This window comes from Leiobunum rupestre, chromosome 5, assembly GCF_980474605.1.
Source record: "Leiobunum rupestre chromosome 5, qqLeiRupe1.1.hap1, whole genome shotgun sequence".
Lineage (NCBI taxonomy): Eukaryota > Metazoa > Arthropoda > Arachnida > Opiliones > Sclerosomatidae > Leiobunum > Leiobunum rupestre.
Window position 1 is genome coordinate 52,609,879 of NC_143388.1, and position 26,825 is coordinate 52,636,703.

At 35.2% G+C, this 26,825-nt stretch overlaps 1 protein-coding gene across 1 annotated transcript; it reads right to left on the reverse strand.

Moving 5' to 3' along the window:
• Positions 1–355: 355 nt before the first annotated feature.
• LOC149945274 (2-Hydroxyacid oxidase 2-like) lies at positions 356–13,596 on the reverse strand. The gene is made up of 8 exons (XM_090176478.1): positions 13,385–13,596; positions 12,412–12,563; positions 11,036–11,288; positions 7,761–7,900; positions 7,025–7,116; positions 4,216–4,374; positions 1,875–1,944; positions 356–479 (listed from the first exon to the last, which is right to left on the reverse strand). The coding sequence occupies exons 1-8, from the start codon at positions 13,594–13,596 to the stop codon at positions 406–408; spliced, it is 1,152 nt and encodes a 383-aa protein (XP_090032604.1). The 3' UTR covers positions 356–405.
• Between the last annotated feature and the right edge of the window lie 13,229 nt (positions 13,597–26,825).

Genomic DNA, 26,825 nt, shown 5'->3' on the forward strand with positions numbered 1-26,825 from the left:
TACCCTGCGGGATATCTAGCTCGCGAGTTTTACAACCAAAGGAAAAGCTGAGCCTAACCATTTAAAATTTCAGAACGCGTTGCATAGCCAAATAGGGGATATTGGTGGATAATAATGTATACGAAATGATAAATTAATAAGACCCATGCACCTATGGACTGAACTGCAAGGCCTAATAAAAAACGCGAATAGGTTTCTATGTCTTTCAACGAATTATGTACTGATAGGTGGTATAGGCTTACATCAAATGAAGTTTCTTTTCTTCATAACCAAGGAATTCAAAGTTTACAAAAATTATCTTCTTCTATTATTATGATTTATTGTGCAATTTCATACATAAACGTAGCTTTCCACATTTTTCGAAGGTACCGAAATTTCTTCAATTTTATGTAACGTAAACTTTCATCACCATTTATAAGTTCGGTAGTGTTCTTCTCTTACTACTAATTCCTTTTTGATTTCAGAGATCTTGTTGCAACCTAGACATAGACAATGTAAAGATAAGTTATAAAGAAAGTGCAATTTCTGACGAAAAATGGAATGAAATCGGTTTTTTATGGCCTTATAAGAAAGCATTAACATTTTTCGTATTTAATTTCAAAGCGTGTAACACGTGATTTCTTATAGACTTTTCTAAGCGCCTAAAAGTAAACATCTTTTTTTAAAGGCAATTTTGTTTCTGACAATCGTTAATATTTGCTAAAAATTGTTGGCACTCTACTATTTTTGTTGATGACGATATCAGAGGGTAAGCAAAGCTTTCCGTGGTGTTATACTTTCCCACAATATAGATAAAATCGCAAAAATAACCCAAATTAAGTATTCGGAAACGTAGTCCACCACTGAACACAAAATCTTAAAGATATCCGTTCAGTAGTGGGAATACAGCCTTGACAAGAAAATTTGTGTATTGATTTACGTTTACCCGAACAATGTGCACTTCAATCGCGAAAAACTTTGAGGCAGTTTTAATACATACAACGTATGTCGCATTTGAAAGAGACAATCAAAAAATCTACAAGGGACTACAATAACATGAACAAAAAATGTTCAGTTTTAAAATAGAACGAAATAAACTTGATTTTATTATTAACACCCAAGCACCTCACTATGCACAAGTCGGCGACCTTTAGTTCTATTGTTTTAAGTGACGGGGTCATAATGTCCATTATGCAAGCATAACGGTTATAGTTAGTGTAGGTAGTTGTTATTTTGCGTGGCATGAAGGGGCTTGCCACCACCCTCCTAAGCATTGAAACCCGATCACCCGTTTAAAGGCATTAAACGTCGATCGATGACTTGAGCCTAAGGTGGTGCCTTGGGTATTAGCCTAGCTGATAGTTATTATTATTCTTAAATAAAATTTTACTAAAATCAACCGCTCCCTACTTTTACTAGTGCCATGAACCCCATAAAAAATTGAGAACTCGGGGGTGGCGGACTCGTGTAACAATGTGGAGATAACTTGCAAACTCAACCCAAAAAGATATTCTTCATTTTAAAAATGAGGAGAGTGTCCGTGTTTTCACCTTGTGCCACAAGCTGTAATCGAATTCGGCTACTCTTGCTGTGAATCTAAGTTACTAAACACACCGTCAACCCACCTCCTTTGCCGTTTTTCCCAATAAAATATGGGTAATGTTTGTGTCCTCTTTTGCTATTGTAAGTTAACTCTTGTTATAAAGTTAACCTTTTTACATAAGGTTTAGAAATTTCACCAAATTGTAGATAAAGGAAATTTGAGTTTTCCTAACTTCCCTCCGTCATTTTCAAAAAACCATATCTTTATGAATTTAGAAGAATTTGAAATCCCACGGATTCGCGTGGCTAGAGTTGTGTCTATCTACAATTTAGATAATTAAATCATGACCTACCTGATAAAATCATTGTAGTGTCTAGTTCTTTTCTTAAAATATTGAGGACGCATTTAGCTCCAATGTAACCCTTTGAAGTACAAGAAACTCATTAATTAAACAAATTACTTTGGGAAAAAAATGAAGTAAATCTAATATTGCGGGGGATTTTTAAGAATAGCACCTTTTGTTTTTTTGTTTTAGGTGTATTATTTGTCAATGATTACAGAAATGCCAAAAGTTTTAAGCGCAATTTATTATTTAGAAAGATATGATAATTATAAAATTGTTACTTACCGCCAATATTTATCTCGGAAAATACATAATATTTCGACAGTTTTGTACGTATTGGGTAAGGTAGGACGGATGAAGAATTAGATTAAACGGCAAGATACTACTAAATTTAAAAAAAAAGTGCTAAGTGAAATGTTTTTTTTACGGCGAATTCAATTTGTTTTTTTTTCTAATTTTTTTCTAATTGTTAATTAGTGGTCAAGGAATCTAAAAAAATAAAATTATTTTGCGGAAACAGGTTTTTACAAGAAAATAAGGAAGCCAAAAAATTGGAATCTTAAAAAAATGGGCTTTTTAATGGTACTGCATTATACGAAGCTTTTGGGTAAAGTAGGACTGATGAAGGATAAAATTAGAAAATGTGAAAAATGGGAATTATTCTTTGGGCGCAGTTCCTAACTAAAAGTGAAACAGGACTCGTATTGGTGCCTTACGGCGCCGCGCACTCACTTCGCTCGAGTGCTGGGGGCGCGCAGCGCTACCCCAGCCCCATTCTTGCTAATCAAGCTGTGCCATCTATAACGCAACCTAGAGGACAGTACCTAGTATAGTCTCTTGTGGTGCGAATTAAACAAGGGATAGCGACTGAGAGATGAATAGATCCCACACGAAGGAGTTTTCCCTCCTTCTATTAACTCCACAAACGAACATCATATCCAGTGAAAACGTACCTAGTATCTAGCGAATTGAAATCGCCGTAAAAAAACACATTTAACTTAGCACTTTCTCCTTCTATTAACTCCACATACGGACATCATATCCAGTGAAAACGTACCTAGTATCTAGCGAATTGAATTCGCCGTAAAAAAACACATTTCACTTAGCACTTTTTTTAAATTTAGTAGTATCTTGCCGTTAAATCTAATTCGTCATCAGTCCTACCTCACCCAATACGTACAAAAATGTCGAAATATTATGTATTTTCCGAGGTAAATATTGGGGGTAAGTAACAATTTTATATTTATCATATCTTTCTAAATAATAAATTGCGCTTAAAACTTTTGGCATTTCTGTAATCCTTGACAAATAATACACCTAAAAAAATGAACAAAAACCAAAAAAAAAAACAAAAGGTGCTATTCTTAAAAATAGCCATATTGCGTCCTAATATTGAAGTAAAAAAGTGAAGCCAAAAAAACCACAGTTAAAGTTTGTAACAATTATTAATTAACTTGACGTTCAAGGTTTTACCATAGACGAAGAACGGGTAAGCCCGGGAAACGCGAGTTACGCCTTCCCCAGTAGAGATAGATTTTGAAAATTATTAGAAATTTACTGGTGCGCGGCCTTTTGTTTCTCTCTAATTTCCGGTCTCGGGGTCATAGTCGAATTGAGTTGCGCCGTTTTGTAAGCCTTATGTGAAGTTATGTCAGTTTGAATCAGTCCTGCATTAAGTGTGTGATTTGGAAATAGATTATTAGAAATAATCTACAATTAACGGTGTGTTTTCCGTAAAGCAATAAAAATTTAAAAATACTCAAGATTAAACATTTCATCAATAAATTCATCGTTAACGTGTGCATTCATTGTTTATTCAAGTCGAGTTGCTAAGCCTTAGTTTAAACGTGTGGGATCTTCACGACCCACGTGAGTCGACACCGAAATTTGACTAGAGAGGAGGGTGGAGCGCGAGCGCTCCAGCAAACCACAGCCAACTTTGATTTCTCGCGCTACAGCGGCCATCTCATTCGTTGACGTTTCTGTGTTAACCTATGAGCAAAAGATGTGTATGACGTCAGCGCCCCTAGCGGATTATTATTTTTAGTATAGTTTTTACATTGAAGACAATATAACCACCGAGCGTGGCGCTGAACTCCTACACATTATAGTACAGTTTATAGGGGGAAAATCCTTGCTCGCGGAATTTCGACGAAATGTGTTGGCCGTAGTAGCGCGAACAGCGCGTGATCAAAGTTGGCCGTGAGCAAACAAACTAGCAGCGCCTCTCGCGGCCCGAACATTTAATCGCGGAGAGAGGCGTACGTCGCGTGCGCTTGGGTTACCCGTTCTTCGTCTATGGTTTGACGGTAACAAAAGCAGGATGCTGAAACTGAAAGACAATGCTTACTTGGTAGGAGAGTCCGTATATGATAGGACGGCCAATAAAGACGGCTTTGGCACCTAGAGCCAAGGCTTTGAAAACATCCGCGCCATTCCTTACTCCGCTATCCATGTAGACTTCTACCTTGGAACCAACTGCTTTCACAATTTCTGGTAATACTTCAATCTGAATATTACAAATACCACGTAGTTAGCTTAAATATAATTGCATCAAAGTTTACATTATTATATAACTTTACTTAATAACCACAGATAACCCAGTATAATAAATTTTAAAATCGTTATAAACGCCATAGTTCCAAAAAACTCTCATATTGTTTGGCTAAGAAAGTTGCTGTCGAAACTAAAAAGTTGAAAATTTTACAATATTTCAATTGATAATCCTTAGTTTTCCTATAATTTTGGTTATTGCGAAAAACGTTAATCATACTTTAACGTGTAGATAAGCACCTCTGAGTTATAGCAGGAGACATGACTAGGAGTTGACAGCGGTTGCCGCGTAGAATGGACCCAGGCGTCGTGAACACAAAAACCCGTTTTTCCCAATAACCCCCGCTTTCTACCCACCCTTCGAATTTTCTCCCTGCCGTTCCCTTTTTTCTCGGCCGTCGCGTGAGATACTTTACTATCAACATTGCGCCCTCTGGGAGACGCGGTGGAAGCTCTCGTAAGTCAGTGGCGGCTCTACAACCCAGTCAGAACTGGTTTTTTCTTCAGTGCTAGTTCCCACAATCCTCGCTAGAGAGCGTCCCTAAAATATTTCATCTCGGGTCCGTCACCGAGACAGGAGATACCACGGTTTGGGGGGTAAAAGTTAGAGAACGGAAAGACGCGTCTTTCGTTGACAGCGCGCGTTGGGAAAAGCGCCCGGCTGTGAACTCCTAGTCATGTCTCCTGGTTATAGGTTAAGACCAAAGTTAAGTATATTTTCGCATTAGCTTATAAACATATTAAGCAACGTGAACTATTAAAATTGCACCGATTTAAATGACCCCTGCTCGTTCTGCCTAATATTGGTTTCGTAGACTCAACTAAATCCTATCCATCCTTAAATTCATGTTGGAAAACCAAATGCCTTACAATTATTAATTTATACTTTTGTCTTCATATACCTATCGTCTAATTTTATCGTATCGATACACCTATCTTATAAAATAAGTAACATGGAAATTGAACGATTAAAATGTATATTTGGGAATTGGTCTATAATGTTTTTATAGAACGTAGAAGAAATTTCAAATTTATATCCTGCTGCGAGGAGGGATTTTGGTTCGCATGAGGATTTTCTACTGGGCCTAGACTGTCGCGCCACGAATAAGTACGGACGGTAGCTCAGCTTTAACTTCCGTACTTAGTTTGAACATGGACTGTATTATAGCTAAAGGGACGGGATATCCAGCAAAAAAATCGGCGGGAGGAGAGTCCGTTTGCGGCCAACTTGGTGAGGTTAAAAATAGTTGGCAGTCTCCTAAATCAAGGGTTTTCAAGGTTATTGTGAAAATTTCATCAAAAGTTCAAAACGAGGTCTGGGTTTTCTGATGTGGGACCAAAACCACCGACAAACTGTTCAGAGCAAATGTAAAGTGTAGATTTGTTGATATTTGATAATTCTAAGCGATTGTCAAATCTACCGCAAGCAGAAATCCATCTTTTACATTTTGCGATGTCTTTTTTAGGGCGAGGAAAAGGAAAATACCTAATTTGTCTACTAGAGGCAATAGAATTGTCCTTATTACCACACAAAGAATACGAACACTGCTTTTTAACCATATTTAAATTGTTAATAAACTTTAGCCTCTACAAAAAATGCTAAGTTTTCTCATTAATTTAAATATAAACTGAATAAAAAGCCAAAAATTACAAATATAATCAAAGTTAAAAAAAACTTCCGAGGAGCGCTAAAAACCGTTACCATTTCATTTAGAAAAAAGAAAATCGGCCCCTGAAAGCAAAAATTACGTAAATTTAACCTGTTTATACCTAGTTAAAGTTACTTGGTTTTTGCTTTCAGGTGACAAAATGGCCTTGAAGATCCTAAGAAAATCTCTCACTCTTCCCCCCCGCGACAAATCGTCGTCGAACTAGGTAAATAGCATTGTGGAAGTTACAAGATAACCCGTCCCTTTGCTATAATACAGTCCATGGTTTGAAAAAATCAGTTTTTGTCGGGCCGGGACAGCGTTGCCAACCTTTAAAGAAGTGTTTATCGTACCAGGGTATCGAAATTATCGTATTTTCGCTAAAGTTATCGTACGCTTTAAAAGGCTCAGCCGATGCGAACTTTTTCCAGATTTCTTAGTCATTTCAGAAGTGTTTTCTGAACATGCATCCACCCGAGCGGCGAGTGGGAATTTTATAAGATCATAAAATGTAGTTAAAAAACCTCGCCTGCGTTTGGGTTTGACCTTGACTGCATATTTTTGGCCAAAAATATGTTTCGGATATGAAACAGTAGTGAGGATAGAAGAAAAGTAGGGGAAAATCTAGCGTATAATTTATATTAATAATTAGAAAGCTGATTTATATGGTATAAATCACCTTTCTAATTGGTTCTGGCGGAATCTAGATTTCAATAGTATCAGGTTTTTTAACGAATAAATTATTTTGTTTGAAAATTTCAAACTATAGTACGTTTTGCGTACGATTATTTGAAAATTTCAAATTATCGTATGGTTTTGCGTACGATAGTCGACCACTATCGTACATCGTATTTGAGCCCTTAATATCGTACAAATACGATAGTTTTCGTACGGTTGGCAACGCTGGGCCGGGACTACCCGGCAGTGATGATTTATATATGATTAAGGAATACATACAGTTGCAGCAGCGCAGTCCAAAGTTCTTCCACCGTGGTTGGACACAATTATGGCTTTAACACCCTCTTTGACGGCCAATTTAGCATCCTCCTCTAAATTACACATGCATCATATGAAATGAAATTTTAGATAAATGTTATTCTTAGATAGAATGAGAATTTAAGACGAACAGACTGACAGCGAGAAGTTTCGTGGTTTTTTGTACCAAAAACGTAAGCAATAAATTTTCTTGGTCACCTTTAAATCTTTATTTGCTACAAATCGAGCTTGTGTGCTATTGAAGAAAACACTTCACTTGTTAAGCAAGATGAAGTAATATCATTAGTTTATTCACGTAAATGTGCCAGTTTCTTAGTTAACCATGTTGAAATTTTACTTAAAGACTTTTCGAGGTTGACGAAACATATTTGGTATATTATAAATTAACAATTATGTCATTAAGTCTAATGTTAATCTCGTCATCATAGTAAGCCCTTACAAAATCGAAGGACCTATTCGTTCTTCACACATAGCTATCAATAATTATTTTGACTAGCTAACCCACTTATGGATAAAAGTAAAGACTTATGGTAGTATTATCCTACGTGTCTTGCAAGCCTATCTAAAAAATGCAGATAGTAATTCCAAATATTGCTGAGAAGAACTTCTGGATGAAGCATTTATTTTAAAATGCGCTATTTTACCTTGAAGATCATAGCTGGTTTCTTAACTCAATTTACCAGAACTGTAAATGTACCTGTTAGAATCCCTTTAATCACAATTGGAAGACGCGTTTTTGATTTTATCCAAGAAATATCTTTCCAAGATGTTTTGCAATCAGGAACGGGTGGGCCCTCCATTTGACCACTATGTCGATATTCATCAAAGTTTGTAAATCTGATAATCAGAAAAATAAATAAGTTATAATAATGATCATTTTGCATGAATCATAAAAAACTGATAATCTAGAACAGATGTCCTATTAGCTGGTGGCTTTATAGCTGCGAAGTATTTTAGTCCGAGCCAACGAAAACCAGATAGGAAACTAATATCAGAGAGTGTAAAGATTATGAGAGGCGTCTCTCTTTCAAAAAAGCGTACTAACTTTTTTTTCCCAAAAATGTCCACTACTACCGTAAGAGCGATGGCGCCACCAGTGGCGCCGTTCTCACAGCGCGTGCGTTTCGATGTTAGGTTTAAAAGAGACGCAAAAACTTTCCAGATTTTTAATGCTAGTTTTACAAGGTTTTTAAATAATTTAGTGGGTCTGGGGTATATTCTTTTGTTTTAAATTGTAAAATATTGAAAACAAGAAATCCTTGTTCATCTTTTTTTAAGTTGCTTATTGGCATATTAACTTAATATAAAGTTTAGTTCTATTTTGTGGCTGAAAAATGTAAATAATGATGGGCTTACAAATAAAACTACGGAATATTTACACGTTAACCATATAATTTGCGCGAATAATTTCATTGATGCCAGTTTCATGAATATTAGAACTAAAAATAGGCTCACACCATCCGCTGTGCCAACAATTTTCAGTCTTAATGACTCTACACCATTGGAAATTTCAGAAAATGGTAATTTCAATTCAAGCCTTGCTACTCCTCTGGGAAGATCTAAAGGATAAAACCAAAATTAAGTTTTTATTAACGGACAGGATTAGCCAAGATTTTGTAGATAATTTTCTTGGATCTATAAGACAGAAAGGAGGCAACCGCGAGTCCGTGATCATCCCAATCCACAACAATTTCGAGCTGCATACATGGCGGCCTCTGTGAATAATCTCTTGAAACCACCGGATTCTAATTTTGAAAATCTTGTAGTCTCGCAAAGCCAGGGGCAATGTTCCGATGAAGACTTAGAATTTTGTAATTCTATTGGAAGTCCAAACCTGCTAAAACAAAATGTTCTTAGTTACATTTCAGGATATCTAATTCACCGCTGCTACTCAAACCTTCAATGCTCTTCTTGCATAAGTCAACTCAAAAAAGACAATCCAATTGTTGACCCAACAAATCTGCTCTTTTACTTTAAAGCTTTCAAAACAGCAAAGAATTCTTCTATCAGCTGCTCAGCAGCCTCATCGTACCAACTGATAGTTTCTTCAAATTTGTAACGGAGACAAATGAATTAAGTATTTGACACCAGTTTTAAGCTTTTATCGCACATGACAAATATTAAAGGACGTTTGGAGAGATTCATCATTCAAAGAATTGACAAGAAATATTTTAAAGCTAATGAAGATTCTCCATGTGCGACTGCATACCAAAACATGATATCTTTTTTCATAGAATTCTGCATACATAGTTCCCTTAAAAAACAAGATCTCAACCATGAATACACGAAAACCCAGAAAAGATTAGATAGGAAACTGTTAAAAATACAACATTAATCTCATTTTACCAACTTCAATGTTTCTTCGTATTAAGTTATAACGCTCTGTTCTCGTTAAGCCTCGGCCATTTCATAAAATTTCCAATGAATTTCCTTTGTTAATCAAACAAATAATTCTTTTAGTATCAAAATATTATAAATAGTCCGCTTTCTTGTACTTACGTTTCTTTATTTTTCATGGAATTGAATTTTAATAATTTTAAATTAGCATGATTCAACTATGTTTAACAGCCATGACTGATGAAAAACTTTCCGGATGTTTACAAAATTTAAAAATTTTCCAGTAGCGACATCGTGTGTCGGATAGTATCGTAACCTCTCCTATGGGCGCGCGCTCTCAAAATCTTGTACGAAATTTTAACGTTACGGGAATAGGAAGAGACGCCTCTCATAATCTTTACACTCTCTGCTAATATTAATAAAAATATTGGAAAACTAAGTCATTTGGAGGTTTCTCTATGCTATACATATCCAGAAAGGAAGTCTTCAAAAGCAAAAGAGGTTTCATAGAGAAAAGTATGATTTTTTTCTAAAAAGTACTCCCACAGCTTCATTATTTTTTATCTGAGTTCTTTGGTTACCTTGTCTTTGCATTATCAACAATTACGACATAACCTTTTAATGGTACCTTAGCTGATTATTTTTCAGTTTAGAAATGTCATTTTTTTAAACAGTCAATATATTATGGGAAATCTTACTTTTTTAGTGAGTAAACTAAAATTATAAATGAACTACATTACTTTTACCTAACAATCAAGCTGAAATATGTATCTCATTTAATGTTGGGGCTATTGTAACAGTCAACGACAACCGAAAACATTATTTTTATAAAATTGAAAATAAAGCTGTGCGAATAACACATTTCGCCTATCGAGACGAACATCAAATACCTAATTTAGTTTTATTGAATACCGAGACGCATAATAGTTTTCGAACCAAATACCGAATAGTTAGGCTTAATGCAACTACTACCTTTTCGAATATTCGCTGAATATAGGCGCAAATATTCATCGAATAACAGGTCAAATAGTCGAAATATTTTAAATTTTAATAACTTAATGGTAGAACTGAATTATTCAATGACGTTATAGTTGACCTATGACGTAAATAAATAACAAACGATCTGTACAAACAACAAAGTATCTGCTGAGAGCCAACTGACCAATGACGTACGTTCTTTTATATAGAATTGCCCTAAAGGTTTTTTTGTTCGTTATTCGATCAAATACAAAAAGATATGTTAAACGTATATCGAGACGGTTATTCGTCTCGATGTTTGACTGAATTATTCGGTTAATTGGGTTATTCGCCCAGCCTTAGTTGTAAACAGCTACCGGGATAAACATTTCAAATGAATTAGGTGGCCAAAATGGAAAAACGATTAATTACTATTAAACTTGAAATAAAAATCTTAGAGTAAACTTGTTGAAAACTTTTCTTCGTAACAAACGCTTTGTTAAAGACAATTTATTAAAATACTCTTCCAAAAAACATTTAAAATTGTATAAAACTGCCTCAAACTGTTCAAATTTTTTCAAACAAATTGGCCACATAAAATATATTGTTAAAAGCTTTTCAACACTGTGATATTGCATTGGCATTATTGTTAGAACAAAAATTGTAAATAATTCCTACTTTGATGGATCAGGATAGTTGTAACGTGTTCGGTTTCGCAAATACTTGGCGGCACCTGGATTGTCGATGTTTAGAACTATAGCTTTGTAGCCTGCTTTCTCGGCTCTTCTGACCAAATCCAAAGTGATATTACGATTTTTGTTGAAGGCTACTCCGAACCAAAGACATCCTCCGTTCGAAGCCGCAGCCACTTCTTCCAGAGTGATGGTTGAAAGAGAGCTCAAAATCATTACAGTTCCAGCGTTTCTTGCAGCTATACAATTAAAGATAATTTCAAATATTCTGTTTTCAGCAATAGATTAGTTTTTTTTATAAGATAGCAAAAATTAAAACGACAAAATTTATTTTTTATTAAAAAGATTTGACAGAGTGTGTAGAATATTGGAGCCGTAATTATCATCAATTTAAACTTAATTTGTGAACCATAATTTGTTACAGTGACGTAGTAATTAATTAGAATTTATTTGTATTAATTTAATTCACAACTTTCTGTATTTAGTTTAAAATGTATATATCTGTTAAATGATTATGTTTTGTATTATATTTTTGAACTATCTTTAAGAAAACGGGAAACGGACGAGGGAACGGAGGGCTCTTCTGTAACAGAAATTATACCGAGAGGCAGGTCATTTCCATTTTGGGTGGGTCCTCAGTTGGATTTTTGTAATAGAGCGGACAACAACCGGTGCTCACTTGTTCCTTTTAGTGTTCGGTTGTTGAGTATTTAACTCACTTAAATTTGTAACTTTTGTAACTTTCAACTCACCAGTTTATTAAATATCTTTCCATTTGTTATTAAATACCAGTTCTGTGATTTTAATTAAACCTAAAAGGTTAGTTGCGCTTAGGTTTCAGTCGGCGGGCACTTATCTTAAAATTGCTCTCCCATACATCGACCAGGGTGGATTATAAATTCTACAGAGTGCTAGACGCACAGTGATATCACCAAACAACGAAAAGCTGCCCAGGTGTGGCGTAACGGCAGAAGATGATATGGAGGTGTTCCATTTAATTGAAAACGTGCGTAATTTAAATAAATCCTGATTAATGTTTCAAATAAAGGTAAAAAAATAAGTTACTATCAACCGAAGTTTATAAGGTATCTCTAAAAGCAGATGACTTGGGTGGTGCATTGAGAATTAGCCTTACTAATCATTATTATTATTATTAGACAAACTAATGATTTTTAAAGAACTTCGCAAGTTCCCAAAACATACCGGTTTCGTGGTAAAAAAAGGAATTTAATAAAAACCATTTGTGATTTAAGATGGTGTTACTGATAATTGAAACGACTCTGATTAAACTTCCAATTAGAAGTACTTGTAATATCGGGAATGGTAGGCAACAAACTTATTACAACCCAACTAATGTTTTACCTTTAGCGGTTGCATTTTCGCCGTCTGGATGGGCACCGCATTGAGATGGAACCGGAGCAATTCCAATTGGAAGACTCAATTTCTGTCCCAATAATGTTACTTCTAAATCCCTGTCAGTAACGTCTTTCATAAACCTTGGTCTAATGCGCAATCTGAAATCAATAACAAAATATAAGATGCTGTTTAATATTTATAATCCAGCATTTGCAAAGACCCAACCCCTTAAACTCTCAAACCCCTCTCAATTATGAAAGCACCATTAACCCTAATTAAGCCTACAAATTAAAATGAAGAAAACAGGTATTCTATTGCTTGTGTACCCCAAATTAATTATATATATAGGTTACTATAAAGTTTAACGATATATGAAGTCACATTTTGTAACTCTTTAACTTTAACACACCCCTCTTACTGCGTTATGTAATATAACAGGCCAATAATTCTGTCACATAAGTCACTCTTGACAAAGGTTTGCGGTGATAGTGACCAGAATATCACCGAAAAATATAATTCTTTTTAAAGTAAACTTTTAAACAATTATATTGGCTTTATTAAAGTCGAGTTTCTTTAACAATTAAGCCTTAATTTATAATGTGCGAAATAAATAAAATGTCTGTAGAAGGTTATCAAACACACCACTCTGGTGTTAAGTAGACCTTCATGTAATTAGATTATCTTTTCCCTTTAAAAAAGATTTTATTCTTGCCTTCGATTACGAAAGTCGAAAAGATATTTTAGTAATTAAACTTCCTTAAATCCAATCACAACAATTCAACTCTGTAATTTATTCGCTGATAATTGTAAATATTCATAAATTCCATGTTTTAGTTTTTAACACCGAAAAACACTTTAATTTAATTTAAATTTCAAAATAAATTTAACACAAATTTCGAAAAATCTATCATTAAAAATAGTATTTCCAGCATTCCAGCAATAACAGTCATATAGCTTTTGTGAAATTAGTTTTATTTACCTGTTAAATGCTGCCATGTTTTCTTTAAAGGCATTCCCTCGTGATGCTACATCGTCGTACCACTGAAGTGCATTTGCTTCGATGTTAGCTTTCGCGTAGATGTGGAAATCTTTAACTGTATAGTTGAGGCAATAGGCCTTAGTGGTGTTCTCCGTTTTAGAATAACTCGGAAAAAGGACCCAAACTAAGACGAAGCCTAATATCCAAATCATTTTGCTAAGAGGTATAAACACGATAAAGTTTGTTCGGAAACAGAAGGAAACTGATCGCTATTTTGGAATCTAGTATGTTAAAAAGGATTTTATATTTTACATTTGTACATCCACTTGTACTTCGCTATTTCGATAAAATGGAAAATTATCAATTTATTTCGAAATAATAAAGACGAAATCTGACCGTATTTTTGTACGAATTATTAAATCCTTGGTTAAAGAAAATATTATAAGAAATCTTGGAGATAAAAATAATTTCGAAATTCAAACACTTTATTTTTAAATCAGCTATTAAAGGATCAAAGACCCCCTATCTTCAAAATTCAATAGATTCTGGGGTTCTTTAAGTCGCTTCAAAAATGAATTGATGAGTTTTTAAGGAGAATGCCTAAATTGAGAAGATTTGTATCGTTGCTCCCAATCCTCCTCATTCTCGAAAGGTACGTCAAACAGTGTGTTCTCTCATTGGTCTACCGACGCCATTGAAGCGCACGAAGATGAGTTTTATTTTCCCCTCCCCCTTTCGTGCTGCTGGAAATTTCCACCATGATGCCCACATGTCGTCTCATCATAGTCATTCTCCCTTAGTTCAAATAAATAAATTCTTGGTTGAATACATGAGTAAAAACTAGACCAGTTAATGGTTTAATAAACCAGTTCATATTTTCTTCCACTGCCTTTAATAGTTTGACCCAGATCTTTTTCAATATTTGTCTTTCTTATTTACTATACAATTTGTTGGAATAAAATAATATATTTCTTCCTTAATTTTCTTGTTATGAGAGAAATAGGTAAATGGCAAATTAGCTTATTTCCTGCGATTGCGTTATTGTAAATAATGCGAAAGCCAAGTGGAGTAATTCGTTTTATTTTAGAATTTAATCAACCTCGAAACTGCTATTTTTATCTATTATTTGGAAAAAAATATAAACTAAACTATGAAAAATCATATAAATATTACAAGTAAAAGCCTAATTAAAACATTTGTTAACGGTGTTGACATTCTTAAAAACTGGTTCAATATTTTACTTCAATAAATGTAACGATAAAAAATTCAAACAATTTTAATTTTCAGTTAAATTTAAATACAATTATTTTTATTAACTTTCATCGGTTTTTCTTAAAAATATTTAATCAACAATTATAATTGACATTATTTCTCAATTATTCCAACCATAACTATTTCAGTACTTACTTTTACCAGAACTATATAATATATTTTCAAGATAGATATATACTGATAATATCAATTCAAGTTTATGCATAACCAGTCTTACGATGAATCAAAAAATATAACAGAGCTAAAATAAGGTTTTAAATAACATTGCGTCGGAAATTAAACTTATTTAAAACTTATACATTGCTAAGTGGATTAATTCGGCTGGTAAATAGCTTAAAAATCACGACCATTAGAAACGGAGTTAAGTCAGTCACAGTTAGAGCTCGGTGAAACAAATAAATTAACCGCTAAAATTTCGATTAACCATAAAAATTACGATTAACTGTTTATTCGTGGATATTATCCAGACTAAAAAGCAATTTAACATGTAAAAATAATAGATTTTTCCGGATAATTTGTGGATAAATGTGTGTTTTGGATAAAAATAAATAAAGTTATTAATTCTTATCCAAACGCTGAGCTCTAGTCATAGTACGTTATGGGCTATATATATTAGATAATATGTGCCTGATGATAAAATTGTGTTCTTTTTATGTGAAATGTCAATAGTTGAAATGAGAGTCGCAAATGAATTTTGGTCATTATTGACATTCATCTTTCTCACCACCTTTGGTAACTATAGTATCCTTCTTTTACCAGAGCATCGTTGCTAATAGAAGTTACACTTTTGAAACCTTAAAAAAATGTTAATGGTTATTAACAATACTTTTTAGATAAAAGTAATAGACTAGCCTAGAAAGCTGGCTCGCTAGTATAAGTCAAATTTTAAATTTTCATGAGAAGAAAGCCCAATTATGCTCTTATAAGCTTTGATTATGGTTTATACTTTTGGAAGTATTTTGGTTAGGGGCTGAATTTGATCTCACGGCCAGTGGCGTAACTAGGAACTCCGGGGCCCCCACGAAAAACGACTCTGAGCCCTTTTAAATAGCACCGATTTTAGTCATAAACATTTGGGGGCCCCCTAGTTTTCGGGGGCCCCCCGCGCCGCGCGGTCTGCGGGGGCGCTATTTACGCCACTGCTCACGGCTCAATCTCTACGTGTTGCCAATTCCGAATTAAGAGTTCTTCACAAACTTCGGTACTGATGTGGTGTTTTAATCTCAAAAGTTTTATTTTGTTTGAGGAATCTTATTTTACCTGCGAGAGACATAGTGGTGTTGAGTTCTCTGGATAGAATGTCCATTATGCATTTAGCCCCTTTAGCACCCTGCATGATCAAAAATTCTAATCATTTTAATTCAACAATATAGATTATTCTTTAAAATTTCAATCATTAATATACGATAAGGTCAAACGTTTTCAAAACTTGTACACAAAATAAACTGAAAATATAATTGTTCCTTGGATATAATTACTATTTGGATAAACATATCCATGACGTCTTGAACCAGCGTGCAAACTTTAACTTTTCCTAATTAACCAATTTTTGAGTTGGATTTTCAATACAAAAACAGAAACAAATTTACCACAGAAACAAAACAACACACAGATTTCAAAGGAAACTATAATATCTTGCAAAAATTGTTTTAATGCTCTTCTTAAGGCGACCCAGATGCAAACTGGCCTTTGTTTTAAATATAGAAAAATCCAATCGATACCAATTGCTGGCTAATTGAAATTAAACTTGTCATAAAAAGTAATTTAAAATAATTAATTATTGATTTTTCCTTGACGGTCCAGTTTATCCATCACTGACCTCAGTTGCATTTAAACCTTGAAATTTTAAATTTGGTTTTACCTGGTAGGAAAGTCCCCAAACATTAGGCCTTCCATAGAAAACAGCTCTTGCGCCCAAAGCTAGAGCTTTGAAAACATCAGCTCCAGTTCGCACTCCACTGTCCATGTACACTTCTATCGCTCCATTTACAGCTCTAATTATTTCGGGCAGTACCTCAATCTGTAAATAATATTACACCTATGGATTATATCCCTTATGAAAATGGTACAGAAATTTTTTTTTTCAAAAATATATCACCAATTGGGAAGAAAAATTTAATTCAAGATGTGTTTTATTTAATTCAATTAATATATATGAAATTCAAATTTGAATTACCTTCTAATAGAAGCTGGGAACATCTATACAATTGGATTTTTTCTGCCACGACAGAGTAATAAAATTTAATTACCCGTGTTGCAATTTAACTCGTTAACAAATTTCGTTGCTGATATACAGTTCCCATTTTTATTACGCCAACGATCTTAAATTTTACATTTTAATTTATCACCAGAAATATTTAACGTAAAATTATATTTTAATTTTTCATCGGCAATGGTTAGCGTAAAATTATCTTTCTAATTTATTATCGGAAACGGTTAGCGTAAAAATATCTTTTGTTATTAAATAGTTGAATTTAAATTAACTTTTGTAATTTATAAAAGCTGATTCAAGTGTTTAATTTATAAATGATTTCCGCCATCTTGGATCCAGAAAGAAGTTTACAAAATATAAATATAGCTCTATGAATTGATTAGCTTATACGACGTTGATGATCAGCAAAAAAAATTATTGTAAATTTGATCTCACCGTAGCAGGGACGCCATCCAATTGTCTTCCTCCGTGGTTGGAGACAAGAATGGCAGAGGCCCCATATCTGACGGCCAATCTTGCATCATCGGCTATAACATGAAGTTTGATTACCGCGCGAAAGACTTAAAGGATATGCTCTGTTTTGATTAATTTCTGGCATTCCTATTCTCGATTCCTATCTCGGTGAAATAAGATTCTGCTAAACAGTTAACAGTTTTAATTTCGGTAAAAATTGTTTCGTTTTATAGCGAAGTGCAGATTTAGATTAATGTAAAATTAGGATATATAATTAAATCACTGCGCAAACACTTAACATTTCTTTTAAGCTTACGTATAAATTAGTTCGGTTTAAAAGTACCTTTCGACATAGTTAGTCAATTAAACAATGATGTCCCTTTGGAGAGGATGAGGAGGCCGACCCGATAATTTTATTTTATTGGCAAACATTTCGTCAAAAAACACCGGAAAAATTGTGGGCAAAATCAACGCTTCTCCCTTCTCTGACTGTAAACCACTTTTGAATTTGATAGTTTAATATTTTGAAATTATTGTAGAAATGCAGAGTTTACTTTTCCCGTACTTAGTTCCAGCGGATAAAATTCTAGTTAACTGACCTGTTAAAATTCCTTTTAAGACAATAGGAAGACGTGTCAAAGATTTCAGCCAAGTTAAATCGTTCCAGCTGTTGTTGGCATCAGGGTTAACAGCTTCACTCAGAAATATGTGCTGATGTTCGCCATTGATGTACATATCAAAGTTACCATAGCTGATATGAAAGTGAAAATCTAATATTATTTCCTTTTTTTGTCCCGTAGTTTACTCAGTTTCTTAAAGAGATGAAATAACGAACGTCATTCCGCCAGGCACACTGAAGCGTTCCCGGTCCCAAAAATAGCGAATGCCTTCTACGGGGAAATCAACGGTGAGAACCAACGCTTTGTAACCAGCTCTCTCAGCTCGCTTCACCATGTCGAATGTCAAGTTACGGTTGGGGAACAAATGTAATTGAAACCAACGAAGTCCACCTGGCGCTGCTTCGGCGACCATTTCCATGGACAACGTGGAATACGTACTCAGGATCATGACTGTTCCTGAATCGCGGGCAGCTGCGGAGGGAGTAGGTTTCAATGTTTTGCATGCCGATTAAGAGACCATTAAAGATTAAAATATCAATAAAACATAATAAGTGTTACCAGTTACCATTCTATGATAAGGTTAAGATGAAGCGCATAAATTTCCCAATTGAAATTTAAATAATTGTCTGGATTAACGAGAGCGTAAGGCTTTTATCAATCGGAAATGTGCTCTTTATCAGTTCAACGGGAGAAGAACGTTTTAAAGAAATTCCTAACCAACTACAATATCTGTTCATGTTTTAATTTATTTTTGCATAATCAAAAAGATGTTTCTTATAATAGACGCTTCAATAAATCATCCTCGCAGGAAATCGCCAAGAAATAATATTTCAGAGAGCCCGGACCTGAAAGTCACTATCTATACAGGGTGTTACGGATAAGAGTACCGAAACTACCTATATGCATTATATGGGTCTCTATGAGTAAAAAATGGGTCCTAAAGTGCTTCGTTTCAGAGATATGGGCTCCCAAAAATCTACCCTAAAAAACCGGACAGAGACTTAAATCTGGCAAACAATATTCTTCCTTGAACCAAATTGTTTTCATTAAACTATCAATTGTTTTTTATCCGTGAGGCGAGAAACTTTAATAACAAGTGAGAAAAGTTCATTAGGGTCCTTTCAGAAGTAATATGAGTTAAGACAAATACAAGCCATTTTAATTTATTGATACGATTTTAATTATTTAATCTAAAGATACAAATGTCATAAAAATTCTAAAGGAATGGTTTTAAAATTGTCTAATATTGTAGCTAATATGACACATTGGTCCAGGAACGCTTATTGCACGGACGGGATCAAGAAAAATGGGTTAGAAGCTCAAAGATTCAACCAGCAGTAGATTCCTAAAAGACTGGTGTCAGATCGACTGGCATTTGAATCTGTAGATAGACGGCTATGAGAAATACAAGAAATTTGTATCTTTAAATTTAATAATTAAAATCGAATCAATAAATTAAAATGGCTTGTCTTCAAACTCATTTTGCTTCTAAAAGTACATTAATGAACTTTTGCCATTTGTTATTAAAGTTTATCGCCGAACGGATAAAAAAACAATTGATAGTTGAATGAAAACAATTTGGTTCAAGGAAGAATATTGTTTGCCAGATTTAAGGCTGTGTCCTGTTTTTTGGGGGTAGTTTTTGGGATCCCATATCTCTGAAACGAAGCAAGTTAAGAAGAGTAATAGAATATTTAGCCTTAGCTAATAATATATATAATAGTAATAATAATTTAGCTAGGCACCACCAGTGGTGTAGTCGAGCCAGGGCAACGCCCCGCCTTGGTTTTTCCGTTATTACAGGGCGCACCCTGCCTCTTTATTTCAACTTGCCAGGGTGCGCCTTGCTTCTATTTCGTATATCATTGGTACTGCGACTGCGTAGTAGTTGGCTTAAAATTTTTGTTTATTAACAATATTGATCTTTAGTACCTTTCATCCAATAACTAATTTATCTTCACGTTTCCTACTTTACTGCCATCCTTCATATAAATCCCATTACTCTAGAGTGATTAAGCGTCCAGTTACCGTAATAGTAATAGCTGTCAACTGTATGATTTTTTTTAATTAAATTTGTTAATACTATTAGCGAATGATGTCATATTTAGAAAACACGACTATGGTTTTTGGTTATCTTAGTCAGGTTCACAATTTACGGTTAGTGATTGTTAGAAAATTTTAATTTTTATTTCAAAAATGATACGTAGAATTCGGTAACAGGAATGCTGAGTATTACTTTCAGCCTAGCCTCGCGAGCGGCGAAAGTATCTGGCCGGAGTAAAGCTCCTTATTTTGATTGGCTACTCAAGCAAGCGTTTGCTCTTTATGACGGCAGCGTCGCAAAGTTAGTGGATTTTGGCATCGTTGCCGTGAATTTAGGTAAGTCGAGGCAATTTAAAATAATGAATGAATGAGTGCTTTAAATTAATGTTAATTCTTTCAGAAAATTTCCACGAACCTTGGGTACGGCCAACTTCCATAGCTATAAACATCGAAGTTGGATGTACATTTATAGCGGCCGGTTCGATCACGCGCGAAATCGAAGTTGGCCGTATCCAGGTAGCACCCCGGTTCCTTTCTTTTTAGGACTACACCACCGAAAGCCAAAGTCATCGAGCGACTTTTTTTGATTGCCCTTAAATTAGGTTACCGAGTAACAATACATTGGAATGCTTACTTGACTTACAATTTTGGCTAGTTTTTATGAAAAGAAGAAACTGAAAGAACTCGGGGATAACACCTTAAACCAGTAGGGGATTTAACTTGCAAACTCAATGTAGAAGGAGTTGTTCCTAGTTTTCACCACTCGGGCACCCCATAAAATAAACTAGCCTTTACAAAGTTTTAAAATGTAACTTCCAGCAGTATTGTTATAAAGGGGCTGCATGAGGTATATAATAATAAATAAATCATCTTTTATTTCATTATAAGATGTTTGAAGTACAGTCCATCCTTTTTAAGGCCATTGTCTCAAGCATCTGAAGCTACTTCCAGTTCATATATATTTCAATAGAGGAAACTTAACTCATTACATTGGCGAAAGATAATAGACCTAAAGAACCCCGAGACGATAAATCAGCCGAGATCATTTAGAAACTAGACGGAAAGTGACCAAATCATGTGATCAGCAAACGTTTATGAATCTGATATTAAAGTGGACAGTATGTTTTTACCTCTGGCTGTTCCATTTTCTCCATCCGGATGCGCTCCACACTGCGCCGCGTGAGGCGAGACACCAATTGGGATTTTGATTTTGTATCCCAAGATCGAAGTGGATAGATTTCCGTGTGAAACGTCTCTCATATATCGAGGTCTGATTCGTAATCTGAAATCAAATACAAGTTTTCATGTTTTACTTCCTTGTAACCAAATATTTGCTTCTTGATGTGATTAATATAATTGGTGATTATGTCCTCTTTGACGCGACGATATTATGATTTCGATTTATAGGGACTGTCGAGCGGGATAATATTTGTAAAGCTTATTCATTTCATCTTATACAAGCACTCTAGCTTGAAGAACAGTACATCTTGAGAAATTCATTCTTGATTTAGAAGGGTTACTATTTACTGACCAATTAGTAAGAAGCATTTTTCTATTAGTTAGACAAATTCAACCTCGGCTAATACGATAAAACTTAAAATAAAGGTTGATGTCAAATAAGCTAACAAAACCGTTTAATTATCCAGTCGGTGGGGAGGGGCAGAATAAGAACCAAAAAAACATTTGTTCTTACATCTCGGGTGAAAACGCTGACCTAGCCCTGCAACTAAATAAAACGTGTTTTGATGGCAAATAACAAAATATTTTATTGTGGACACGAACAGCGGCAGCGATCAGAAAACATTTCTGTGGGGGCACGAGCAATTAATTTTTTATCGAAAAATCCATATACCTAAAACTTAAGCACGAAAATGTACAGCTCAAAATTTTTCTCACTATAAATATTTTTTTAAAGTATTCTTTGTAATATCTCACCATCAATGAATACATTGATAATAAAAGTTAAGTCGATATCTTAAGAAAAATATCTGTGTACATGGATTAGATAGATAATTAAGCCTTTCTTGGCCAAATACATTACGAAGGTATTTTAGGTAAAATAGGGTACACGACGGGAATATTTTTTGTTTGGACGAATTTATCGAAATCAATTTTTCGGTTATATCATCTTTATGCAAAAACACGAGAACCACCAATGGTCTAGAGAGTAAGAAGTAAAAACGCGAACAACTAAGGGCCCGGTGCAGAGACATTTTTAAGAATCGCCAAATTGCGATTCATCGCCAAATTAACAGAAAACGCGCGTGCTATCGAACTTCGCGCCAAATCGGTGCAGAGACATCTCGCTCGCAAAAATAACAGGAAGTCGCTCTGTTTATTTTGCGAGTGGTCTTTGGCACTCGCGACCAGAAGCCATCTGGTCCCCGAGCCGATGTCTATTTAAACCGAAAAAATAGATACTCAATCAACGTCCAGTTAGTAAGTTTTTAGAATTGCCAAATATTTAATGTTATAATTTTTTTGAAATGCTGAAATGATTATTCAGGTATGCGATTCCAACACCCGTATCAAGGACGTGGTTGCAGACTGGCCGGGGAGCACACACGATGCAAGCATCTGGGCAAACTGCGGCCTCAGGTCCTACCTCTCTTCTGCGAATTTGGATGGGTCGTGGCTTATAGGTGATAGTGGCTACCCCCTTGAGCCTTGACTAATGCGACCCATACCTCACCCTTAAGATCAATCTCAAGAGAGGTTCAATCGCTGCCTCAGGTAAAGTCGAAGTTGCATCGAAAGATGTAATGGACTTTTCAAGTCTCTGTGGCACGCATTGAGTGATTAGGGAGGCAATTTGTTGTATTCCCCTGAAAAGGTTTGTAAATTTGTGCACGCTTGTGCCATCTTATATAATTTCTACCTCAACGAGGGTGTGGAAATGCCCGAGCCTGAGGTAGTAGAACAAGAGAACACAAGCGAAGTTGAACTCATTCGTGAACCCCCTAACCCTCAGTTGCAAGCTCGTGCAAATCACGTTTTGAATCAATTGGTTGAAAACTTGAGTAGACAAAGAAATTAGTCAATACGTTTTCTACCAATTGATTTAATGTGATTTGCACTGACCCTATTTTAAATTTAATCCAATTTTTGTTTAAAAATATAATCAATTTTCTTATTTTAAAATTTAATTCCATTTGGTGATTTAAAAATTTAATCCATCCCTATTTTAAAATTAAACCTTGAATGGGGATACATATATATCTAATTGCCTATTATTTAATCACGGGACCAGTGTTATGTGATCAAGGTCTGATAATAAGCTAGAAACTCACTTTTATATAATTCCAAGAAAAAATTGTTCCTTCATGATAATACTCTTTTTCGTTTTACTTATTGTTCAATGTTCTATTCCTCAATTTATGTCAAATTGCTCTTTGTAAGGTTTAAATAAACAAATTACCAACACAATAATGGTTCATTTTTCTAAGTGTAGAGTAGGTTAAAAATTTGCTACAAAAGTGGAGACATCCGTCAGTTATGAAATGCATGAAAGAGGAACAATTTGTAAGGCTAGTGATGTAATAGGTAGGGTGGTCGGAATAAAGGTTTACACGTTTTAGGTGTATATAGCGGGGTCTTCACACGCAGGCGCGCAATTTAATAGGTAACTATTAACATGTGACTGTGATGTAAATAAGAAAGTAGAGGTCGCCACCGGCCAGGTAGAGAGCGGACTGAAGTGAGGGAGTGGGAAAAAACAGTTCAATGTATGATGTAACTCAATGCAGTTAATAAATGTTTTATTCTCTTGTATCCAAGCTGAGATTACTAACTTTACAACAGCTAGTATAAATTCACTTTATGAAAGAATAATATATGGATAATATGGTATTTTAGTACTAGGAAAATGAGGTTGAATACAATAACTGGTAATGAATATTATGTGATTTTATGTGATCGAAAAAGTTGGTTTTGGAAAAATGCAAGCTGAAGACCGAGGCTGAAAGTAAAAAGGAAATAGTTTACATATATAATATTACATATCAGAAATACACTAACTTATATATCATTTTGTGCTGGAGACCTCTCTGATGTTTGGGGAATGGTCATCCTACCTTTGGGGTCTGTAACCATCATATTGTGCATTGACAATAAAATGCCACTAATATTCTGGAAATGATCCGAGAACGACTGAGCAAGGCTGGCCTGTTGCAAATGATCTAATTGCATTTGATGAAGTATGCCTTGCAATAAATCATTTAATTTTTCTTGGTTAGAGACCACAGATTGTGCTGTCTGGTCAAAATTATCTGTTTGGTCAGCTTCAACTAAAGTTGGCTCCTTTGAAGTTTTTCGCCTATGCCTTCGTTTAGTTGGTTTAAGCTTAGGCCTCATACTGTCACCGCTTTCAGAAATTGGAGGTTGAAATTCAACCACTTCGTTGCTTTGAGGTAATATACACTCATCTAATAATTCATAGTAAGCAGTTGTCAAACATTTTAAACTATCATATTTTTATAAACTCTACTTGATAGATTATTCGAAGAACACGCAGGAGGAGAAGAAAAAGACTGTTTTTTTCTTCAGAGGTTCTTCGTCAAAATTTGAAGCTAAATGAGGTATTTAATTGAGACTAGAGATTAAGAGGTATGCACCAATAGGACAATGCAGATTAATTTACCTTTTCTGTTTATAGTTAAATCTACTACATCTAGGGGTAGGGGACTAACTAAAAACCGGCCAGCGTTGGGTGTTCCAACAAAGTTTCTGTTACTTGGCCCTCGTGGAGGGGTACTCACAAATACATTTGATGTTCGTGGGGCAGAAGCAAGAGTCAAATTTGTCTTATTTGCCTTTAAATATTAGTCATTGTTATTTATTTTGCTATGTATTGAAAAATATTTTGGTGTATTTCTAAAAACTAACCTGCTTCCTAATCTCAAAGGAGTCAATTCCACCAGCTCCTCCAGAAATGCCATACAACGAAACCTCGACAATTAAACAAACTACTCTCATTTCGAGATCTGATAGTTCTGATATTTGGGATTTCCCTCCTCCAGTTTTCTTTTTCTCTCTTTCCAAGGCCTGGGCATTTTTTTCACCCTACTTTTGAGGTCCACCCACTTTTTTCGAACCTTTTGGCCTGTTCTGGTAGCACCTTTACCAACTGCCGTGACCCCCTCCGCTATTTCGTTCCATGTAGCATCAACGTCCGCGTTGGTTTGGTACATTTTACCAATGCCCATTTCTCTTGTTATTAACTGTTGTCTCGCCTCTAAACCGCTAACAAGGGCTTCAAGCTCCCTTGGAGAGTATTTTGTTTGACGGTCATCTCCTTCTTTAGGCTTTCCCATTTTGTAAATTAATATATAATAAAAAAAATGTACTTAACGATATCAATAAAATATGTAAAACTTAAAGAAATCAATAAAAATATATATATAAGAAAACTATCGAGACCAAAGAAGAGGAAAATCGCGTTCTTCGCTGAATTTGCGCCAAACGATTCGAAAGAAAAGCAGACGGCTTTTCGCGTCAAAAATCGAGCTCTCTCATTGGCCCTTGACTTTGCGATAGAAAAATCCCAAAATAACAGCGTCGCCGATGAACAGGAATCGCTAAAACGTCTCTGCACCGCGATTGCGATAGCGAGGATCGCCTAATAAACAGCTCGCTAAATCCGAATCGCAAAATAGCGATCTTGCTAAAATTAACAGGAATCGCAAAACGTCTCTGCACCGGGCCCTGCTTTATTGGGGAAAAATATGCGGTACTTCGGCCGATAGGCCTTCAAGGCGAGAAATTTAATTGTTCGCGTTTTTACTCCTTTATCATCTTAATGCTACTCGCATCTGCAATCTCAAAATAACTTCTGTAAAAAGACTGAATTCAGACCTAAATAAAGGCAGTGAGATTATAAATTTTTCCCTGATTGATATTTTCCTCAATTTTATTTCTGTGGGGGCTCTGCCCCCGTTTGTTTTTCCCTGTGGGGGCTCGAGCCCCAGAGCCCCCACAGGATCGCCGTCACTGGACACGAAACGAATGTTTCCAAAAAAGGACTGTTATATTTATATGTGAATCTATTAATTTTAAGATTTTAACCCCAAAAGTACTGCCCCAAAAACAGCAATATAGCACTAAATGTGATTTAATGTTGGAACTATAAAAGCTACGCGTTGCAATAGACTACAGCGTGTTAAGGCTATTAGGTCAGAAGGTGGACGAGGTCAAAAAACCGTATTTCAAGCACTTTCTTATATTTTCAGGTCCTTTTGAGGCAAAGTAGTGGTTTAATTACCGCTTCGAATGTCGGCAAAGTGTTGTTATGAACTAGAGGGAAGGCCTAAAATTCTAAAATGTGATGAAAAGTGTCAAGAACGTCCGGTTCGATTTGAGCGATTCGAAAAAATCAAATAGCTCCCGATCCGCTCGTTATATTGCAATAAGCCACAAAACATGACTTTTTGTACGTTTGATGGCCTATCGAATGATGTGTTACCCAATACTTTGAAGTAATTAGATAAGGAGATACGAGCTCTTTAAAACGCCATTTTTTTCGATGACCTTTAAATATTTTAGAACGCATGCTTAGATTTGAGTGACGACATTAATTTTTTTTCAATGCTTCTCATCCATACTATCTCCCGAACGGTGCGTTTTACATCACTGAATATGCCTTACTCTACCGGTGATTGCGTATTCAATGCAATGATTTTCAATTTAACCCATTTTCGGAATTCCATCCCCCCTTTTGGAGAAGAAAGTTACCCCCCGCAAATTTCCACCAATTTTTCCCATCACCCTTGGGGGTAGGCCTATTTGAAAATGTGATCAAACCTTGGTGCGCACATTCCGTACCGGGAACTTGGCTGGCTCACGG

What these genes read in the sequence shown, in the direction of transcription:
- LOC149945274 (XM_090176478.1), bottom strand. Translation starts at nt 13,596, where the DNA reads ATGATTTGGATATTAGGCTTCGTCTTAGTTTGGGTCCTTTTTCCGAGT. An exon ending in AACATGGCAGCATTTAACAG is followed by an intron (nt 12,564 to 13,384) that starts GTAAATAAAACT and finishes TATTGATTTCAG; the next exon opens with ATTGCGCATTAGACCAAGGT. An exon ending in GATTAAAGGGATTCTAACAG is followed by an intron (nt 7,117 to 7,760) that starts GTACATTTACAG and finishes TGTGTAATTTAG; the next exon opens with AGGAGGATGCTAAATTGGCC.